The sequence below is a fragment of the Mytilus edulis genome, chromosome 8 (genome assembly GCF_963676685.1).
Source record: "Mytilus edulis chromosome 8, xbMytEdul2.2, whole genome shotgun sequence".
In the NCBI taxonomy this organism is placed as follows: Eukaryota; Metazoa; Mollusca; class Bivalvia; order Mytilida; family Mytilidae; genus Mytilus; species Mytilus edulis.
Window position 1 is genome coordinate 54,675,621 of NC_092351.1, and position 8,686 is coordinate 54,684,306.

At 33.9% G+C, this 8,686-nt stretch overlaps 1 protein-coding gene across 1 annotated transcript; it reads left to right on the top strand.

The window, feature by feature from the left end:
- Window positions 1-3,838: 3,838 nt before the first annotated feature.
- On the top strand, window positions 3,839-5,446 carry LOC139484197 (uncharacterized). Its single transcript, XM_071267930.1, has one exon. It carries the CDS (start codon window positions 3,839-3,841, stop codon window positions 5,444-5,446), a length of 1,608 nt encoding a protein of 535 aa, XP_071124031.1.
- Window positions 5,447-8,686: the final 3,240 nt, after the last annotated feature.

The window sequence follows — 8,686 nt, forward strand, 5'->3', positions numbered from 1 at the left end:
TTTTCAGCACCGCTTTTGGGCTATTTCATGGCGGCCAGTTTTTCTTGATGGAGAAGGCCGGAGTGCCCGGAGAAAACCACCGACTTTCGATAGGAAAACTGACAATCCTATAGTCAATTAAAATTCGAATCGTATGCACTCGCATAAGCGGGGTTCGAACTCACAACTGCCGTTTTGACTGACTAGTGATTATACAGTAGTAACTATTTCGAACACACGAACCACCGAGGCCCCTTGAATAAGTTAAGAAAGGTATGTTATAAATCTTGTCCGTACCGAAGCACTGACTACTGAGCTGATGATGCACCCGAGGACTAAGTTCACCAGTAGCGTTAGTTGTCGACCCATTGCTAATTGTGACCGATGAATTAACGTAATTAATGATATATGAAAACTTACTTTGTCTGTATCTTAAAGTAACTGCAAAAAAAACCCAGTAATTTATGAATCAAGAGTTTAATGTGAGATAAAAACTTAATTCAAATAGAATTTTCCTTGACCCCCCTCCTCTCCCCTCTTGTAACCTAATTTGAAGAAAAAAACTTGGTTATTAAACCAGTATAGGTATATGTGTTGAAAATGTTTTGAATACATATGTAACATGAAAAATCATGAGTGTTGTTACCTCAACCACGATTTGTTGATTTAATCATAATCGCCTAATGTCCAGTGGCAAAAATTTAATGCACGTTCAGATCTGATTACATTGACAATACATACATTAGATAGGTTTTGTAATAAAATGCGCCGGTTTTGACAAGCTGCAAATTTGAAATTCAACTGGAAAATGAGGATTTTTTGGATAGGGGAAGAAATTTGTCCTTGCAAGAGGTCAACACCGACCCCTCAAAGAGTTGTTACAAAAGTTGTTAAAAGGTAGAGAGCGTTGCTCTGTCTTTACATGAGGCACCGAATTTATCGTCCACATTCTGAATAGACATGGCTTTGAATTAACAGGTCCGGCACAATCGAACGGGCGCCTCATTTTGGCATGGATTTTCTTTGGTCAGAACGAGACCGAGAGTGACCATATATCGATTTTGTTGGTCACCATTGGTGTTCCTGTACAATGAATGATGTTTTTTTTTTGTATTGAATTGGAAATACTTGTCAGGAAATATTAATATAACTGAATATTATTCTTTAGGTATCTAAATAAATGACTCTGGAAATGTGAATTATTTTCTACATATTCATGCACATGTATACACGGCATACTAGTAGTTAATATGGATCCTGATTTTTCTATTTGACTACTAGCTTCGCTTTTCTTATGAGTTTTTAACCCCAAAAATTACTATCCTGTACGATTTATTATTATTTGTTAGCATGAAGCTTCCAAACACATTTGGAATATAACTTTAATATGTATGTCTTTAATCAGAAAAATCAATGTAGGATAACAAAACTTGAAATCAATGTGACTCTTAACCCACCCCCTAACTATTTGATTTAAGTTTTTTTTTTATCATGCATTTGTATTTAAATGTTGTCCCTATAGGAAAATGAAAAAAAGCAAATTTTCAAAATTTGCTATGGATAATATGGATACTGTCTGTTGATCAAGAAGAAGCTTCTGTCCATATTTCATAAAATTCCACGAAACTCGGAAGCGCAGAAGGTTAGATGTCTGACAAACTTACCATGCAACAGTCGGGTAAACAGACACAAGTCAGAACTTGATAGAATTGTACATTATAATTTTCATGGATATCCGAGTCAGTTGTCGATGATCATATATGCACAAATGTAGTTATAATATAAAGTAGTTACATTTTCGCTAATGAAAATATAGGTCAAAACCAGTGAAGAGAAGTAAAACATCGACATGAGCTTCAGAAGGAGAAAAACCCGGCACGTCGACTGGGTTGTTTTATTCAAGCATCGCCCGACCGACGGCCTGATTCCAGATCCCGTAAAAAAATGCCAATCCAAAAACAGTGACGGATCCAGAACTTTTCATCAGGGGGAGGCGCTGACTGACCTAAGAGGAGACCCACTCCAGTCATGCTTCAATGATTCCCTATATAATCAAACAATTTTTTCCACAATTGGGGGGGGGGGGGGGGGGGGGGGGGGCACCAGGACTCCTCCCTCCCTGGATCCGCCTATGAAAGATATGGGAAAATAATAAATATATATAAGTAACTAATACATGTAATACACAGTTACAAATTAAAGGAAAAGAATTGTTTAAATTTGATATACATGATATAAGAATCAATATATAATTACTTAAAATATTAGGATGTGTAAAATAAAACAAAATATCAATTGTCTTAAAATTACAAGGTGTCAGTTAATCATCAAGCACAGCCAATTGCAAGTAGTCTTATAAGGCATATCTGCCGATGTAGAATGAAGTGGGTATATTTGATTCCACACGAACTTTATAAAAAAGTTTGGCATGGATCATTTGTTTTGTGAAAAGTAAAATTGTAGACATAGGATAGTGCTGTTTTCAGTAACATAAATGCGTTTGTCTGGTTTGTAAACTTGCAAGACAATTCATTAAACTTAAAAGGATAGAGGTATAGGGGGAGGGTTGAGATCTCATAAACATGTTTAACCCCGCCGCATCAAGTTTTGCGCCTGTCCCAAGTCAGGAGCATCTGACCTTTGTTAGTCTTGTATTATTTTAATTTTAGTTTCATGTGTACAATTTGGAAATTAGTATGGCGTTCATTATCACTGAACTAGTATATATTTGTTTCGGGGCCAGCAGAAGGACGTCTCCGGGTGTGGGAATTTCTCGCTACATTGAAGACCTGTCGGTGACCTTCTGCTGCTGTTTTTTCTATGGTCGGGTTGTTGTCTCTTTGACACATTCCCCATTTCCATTCTCAATTTTATTTTCGCTCATTAACATTTGCTCCAATTGAGAAATTCTCAACTTAGAAGAATGTCAGTATTAAAATTGTCCTGGTGGCTTCTAAAATAATTCCAATAAATATTACTATTAAATATAATTGTACAACCCGGTAACTTCAAAGGTAGATGTATAATAACTCACCATGACTTTGATGAGATACGTTGGTGTGTCTCAGTAAATAAGGGATGGATAAAAAATATGCATATTGAGTTTTGAAAACGTATAAATGTACTTTAATTAATACTGATGATTTAATTTATTGACGCTAAAATCGTGATTTTGTCATCACATTAGCCGACATCATTGTAATTTTTGTAGTTCGATTTGAAAACGATTGAAAATATAAAGAAATTCGATTTTTAACTCATTACAGTACAGTTTGGTGTCTGTACACGTATCTGTAGCTACAGTGATTCTCCTCGTGTGGGTTTTCAATATCTGATTACTCGGCCGTTTTTATAGTGGTTACTTTGATTATCATACCAAATATTTCGTGATTATTTGATTATTTCATAATACGGACTATATTTTTGATTATTTTATAATTAGGGCTATATTTTTGATTACTTAATTATCTTGTTTGAAAATAATAATTAATGATTATGTGATTATATCATGTATATTGGCCAAACAATTGTGATTATGTGATTACTTGGACATCCCCATGAGGGACCTCTATAGTAGGTCGAAGATATAAATTCTTGATTTTACTAGATGGAGTAATGCAGTTGATAAACTGTTGATTCACTTAAATTAGAGAAAATAATAATGTCTCTGTTTATATACAAATATTTTTTTTGTCATATAAGCGAAGATTTTTTATAAAGACCGTGTGTGTGTATTTTTATTTCTTTGCTCTTTTGGTCTGTAGTCATACCTTTCAGACGCGTTCTCCTTGAGGGAGTTTGTTTTGGTGTAATTGTTTACGTTTGGAATTTTTTTCTTTTTCTCTCAAGAAAAACAGCAATGGGAACTGTATTTCAAAGCATTTCTGCGGAATTATCCGCTGAATTTGAAAATTTGTTGTCCAATAATCACGCAAGGAGCTTTTTAGAACGAGTATGCGATTTGACAGGGACCCTGATGATCAGTAGTTCAAACAATCCCCTAGTCGCACCCAATTCTTTGAAAATCTGTGGTTCGTGGGCTTCTGTATCAAACGCACACAATATTCTTTCATCATACACTATTGTACGTGACTTGATGAAGACAGATTTTGACGATAATGATAATTCTTGGGGTGAAATTACTTCAAGTGAATATTTAACCACCCCTAAAAGAAGAAGAAAGAGTCGAAACCGAAAAATTTGTAACCTAATTCGAGAAAATGATGAGTTTAGTTCAAGTATGAAGCTGAAAACATCCCCTGCTAACCCTGATATACTTGATGTTTGTCCTGATTCTAATACAGTTTCACCAATACCTGTTCTCTTGTCATCAATTGGGAACACTCAGACATTTCCGGTCAATTTGTCCAAACAAAATGAAGATATTCCCGGGGAGCCTGTTCCTTTAACACCAGAAGATGGCGACATGTATTTTATTGAAAATACAAATAACCAAGTTACTGATTTTCAGAACAGTGACAATCAAAGTACCAACACCGAAGAAGGGGGTAAGGGTAAATATCCCTGTACATTGTGCAAACATTACTCCACAACTAGTGCAAAGAATTTAGAAGCGCATTTGGATCGATTCCATTTTAAACCTGTTACTTGCCATATCTGTGGAAGAGGATTCGGTTATGAAAGAGACCTCAAAAGACACTTGTTGAAAAATAAATATAGCTGTTCCACTGCAAAACGATCCTTAATAAACAAACATTATGTCACTATTACCAGATCTGAATACGATACTGATGAACAATCAAATTCTGGTGTTGGGAACTCAATTGAAGATTTGGTTAACTTATCAAAAGAAGGTCAAGATGAAAGTTGCAATGATTCAAACATCCATCATGAAGATTTGCAGGCTTATAGCACAAAAGTTTTTGAAACAGAAGATTCAGGCTTCAATTTAAACCTTAGAATTAAAGAAGAACCTAAAGAACTAGAAGAACCAAATGCGTTAGAAGTTATTCCTATTCAAAGTTTATCAACAAATTCAACATCGCCACCAAAAGAATGCACTGAAGCTTTACCATCACCAATAAAGCAGAGCCGAAATTTGGATAGTAGTACAAATTCACCTGAAGATGAAGATGAAAGAAATGATTCGTATCAGGATTCTACCATTCAAAGAGCACAAATGCCTCCTCAGGATCAGTTAAAATTAATGGAACAAGAATTTGCTTCCAGCAATTTTGACTTCAATGTTGAGGAAGATTTCACAACAGAGACAACAGGAGAAGTGACAAATTATTACTGCAAAATTTGCACTTATATGGCACACAAGAAACAACATATGATCGATCACATTTGTCGTATGCATAAGAAGCAGTTTGCCTGTGAGCATTGTAATTCAATGTTTGGTCTAGTAAAAGATTTAAATAGACATCTTCGTAGAACACATGGTGTAGATATTCCCCTGAAAAATTCACGAGGGACAATTGTTAGACCACTTATACCTCTTTGATTTTAATTAAATGTATTTATCATGTTTATGTAGGTGTACATTTTATCTTTGTAAATTTATATCATTTTTATATTGTTAGTTATAAATTTTGAATTTTCCAATTAACATGATTTATGACGCACATTACATTGGGAGCATAAATTTAGCATGTTTAGGAACATGATAAAGAAAATATTGAGTAACACCATGTTTATGAATACTTCTGAAAGCTAATCTCTAGATTATCATGATTATACTTCATTAATGTACTGTACATGTATATTTTTGCAAGTTTTGTCACCTGGTCACAGTGCAATTAAGTTATCATTTGCCTTAACCAAAACAATAAATTGTTATAGATTAAATCTGAACACATACAAAATGACATATAGAGTATAAGAAATTACCTTTCCCAGCAAGAGAAGCTTACATACTTTCTGTTTTAACAGAACTTTTTGTCATGAATTATTTTTTTACATCTTAAATTTAAAAAATGTATAAGTCTACATGCACAAGAAACACTGGTCTTCGTAAACAATTATCAGAATACATGTTGTACAATTCAAAATCTGCATGCAGAAGACTCACTGCATGTCAGGTCTTCAAATACAATTTTGAGTGGCCAGAGTGACACAGTTTTAAGATTAAGGCTGAATAAAAAAAAGTATGTGGTTCCAGTTACATGTAAGAAAAGTTAGGGTATGTAGTAAAGGATTTTTTTTTTACATTATGGCTATGGGAGGAACATTCTGACTTTGATCGTGCTTATTGAAAAATGACAAAAAAATCTTTATGGTTGGCTATTATATATTAGGACTAAAAAGTAGGATAGGTAGCTATAGGGTAACTGGAACCACACATATGTTTTAATTTGGCCTAAGGATCGGGACGTACAATTAAGGACATTTTTATTATCTCAAAGGTGTATGTTAATATTTTAAATATTGAAGTAACATATAATGATTTACATGTACTTTTGCTAGAATTTAAGTATTTTTGGATTAAAAAAAGCTTTTCCAACTTCATGAACATGTTAGAATTAAACAAGAATAGTTGTATGCCCCTGCCTCAGCATTCCAGGGGCATTAAGTGTTACCCTTGGGCCAAAATTAAAAATATGTTTGTTTCCCCTCCCCCACCCGGGTCAAAAATAAGCCCCGGGTCAAAAAATTATTTTCCACAAAAAAATCGAAATTATTTTTTTCCTGAAAATAATTTGTTTCCATTTTTGGAAAGTGCTTGAAAGCAGAAGGGTTGATAATCTAAATAAATACACTCAAATTGAGCACAAACAACTGATAAGTGGCCTGGACTGGACAAGTCAAACCATTCATGTGACCATGCTACATGTATGACAATCACATCCAGTTAAAAAAAAAAAAAAAAAAAAACCTGCCTTCCTGGTCTGTTTACAAAGGGTAGACCCGGGGGAGGGGAAAACAGACATTCTTTTAAATGTGGCCTTGGTACTCCTGTAAGTTATTGCATCCCAAAAATTGGTTCCCATTCTTTAATTTTAGTTTTCTTCAACTAAATGTTACAAAATCTATACACAATGCTTATTTCCACAAAACACAGACCAAGTTTGAACTTGGGTGTCATAACTTTTACAGTTCCAGAGTTATGCCCATTTACAAATAGAAAAATAATTTCCATTCTCTAACTTAAGTTTGCCTCGACCAACTATTGTTAAACTATAAATCATGTGGGTTTACACAATGCCTATAACCACAAAACACAGATCAAGCTGAAATTGTGGGTGGTATCATAGGGGTTATGGTTTTTTTCCTAAAAATATTCTGACCCCCAATTGGATGAAAAAAAATATTGTGTTCAATGAGATGACAAAAAAAATCATTCTGTGTTAAATTTTGGATAAAAAAAATTGATTTATAGTGTTGAAATATATATGTAATAAAAAAACTGTTTGCTTTTAATTGTGTAAATTTTATTCTTACACAGACAAAAAAATCATAACCCCTCCTTAAAGTTATTAATGGTTGCTCCTTAAGTACAAATGTAAACTAAATCTATTTTGATTGTAAATTTAACATTATCACCTGTCAAATTGCATTGTTGACCAAGAAATACATATGTTTTCATAGTGGGTCTCATTGGGGTCTATTTAGCGTGACACGGGATTGCCGATTTTTTGTAAACGTAACACGTGAAAGTCAAATTATTGTGCTGTGTAAATGGGAAATGAAGTCTAGCAGGACACGGAAATTACAAAGAAATGAGAATTTCTTACGTACATAGTTTAAGCGGGATAAGGGCATCTGACAAATTTAAAACAGTAAGCCGGATAAGGGATTCTGACAAAACAGTAAGTGGGATCTGGGATCAGAACCCCCCAATGAGACCATCTTCCTACTAGAGCTAGTAACATGATTAGTAATTAAATTTAAATGTCTACAGTCTGAACATTTTTTGATGCTTTAATATATCATACATGTAACTGTTTAATAAAATGGGTTATTGAAAATAAGGTTAATGATTATATAGACTCTTAATTTATCTCTCTACTGTACAAGTACTGTGAAATGTGTGACCAAAATTACATTGTATTTATGTATAATTAGTGTATGCCATGATACTTACAATCTTAGGGAGCTACCATTTGATTTTTATGATGGGGGGGGGGGGCTAGGATGAAAAATTTTGTCCTGCATTTTTTTTAGCTGTAATCTCTGTCCTGCCTTTTTATTTTTCATTCTGTTTGGTCCTGCCTTTTTTTTTTTTAGTTTATCCTGACTTTTTTTTACCTAAATTGTCGTCCTGACTTCTTTTTTTTGCAAGCGTCTCATCCTGCCTTTTTTTTTTACTCAAAACTCCTGTCCTGCCTATTTTTTTCAAATTTCATCCTAGCCCCCCCATAAAAATCAAATGGTAGCTCCCTTAAGAATTGACTTTCAAAAGTCTTGTGGTGTATGTTTTACATGTATGTACATGTATATATATGTTCATTTATATATAGAATCAGTTTCATTTTTAACTTTGATGTTTATAAAAAGTCCCAATTTCAGTGTTCACAATCAATGTAAATTTTTTATGCCCTGGCATAAAGTGGTCAGGCCATATAGTTTTACCTTTATCCATCATTCCATCATTTTGTCAATGTCTGCATATCATTCCCCTATTCTGCAAGATACAGTTATAATTGGTTATACAGACTTCTTTTCAACACATTTGCATATTGAGCTGATTTTTAGTTTCTACTCTTTGTGTGGGTTAGTGTTCTTTGACATATTCCCCATTTCC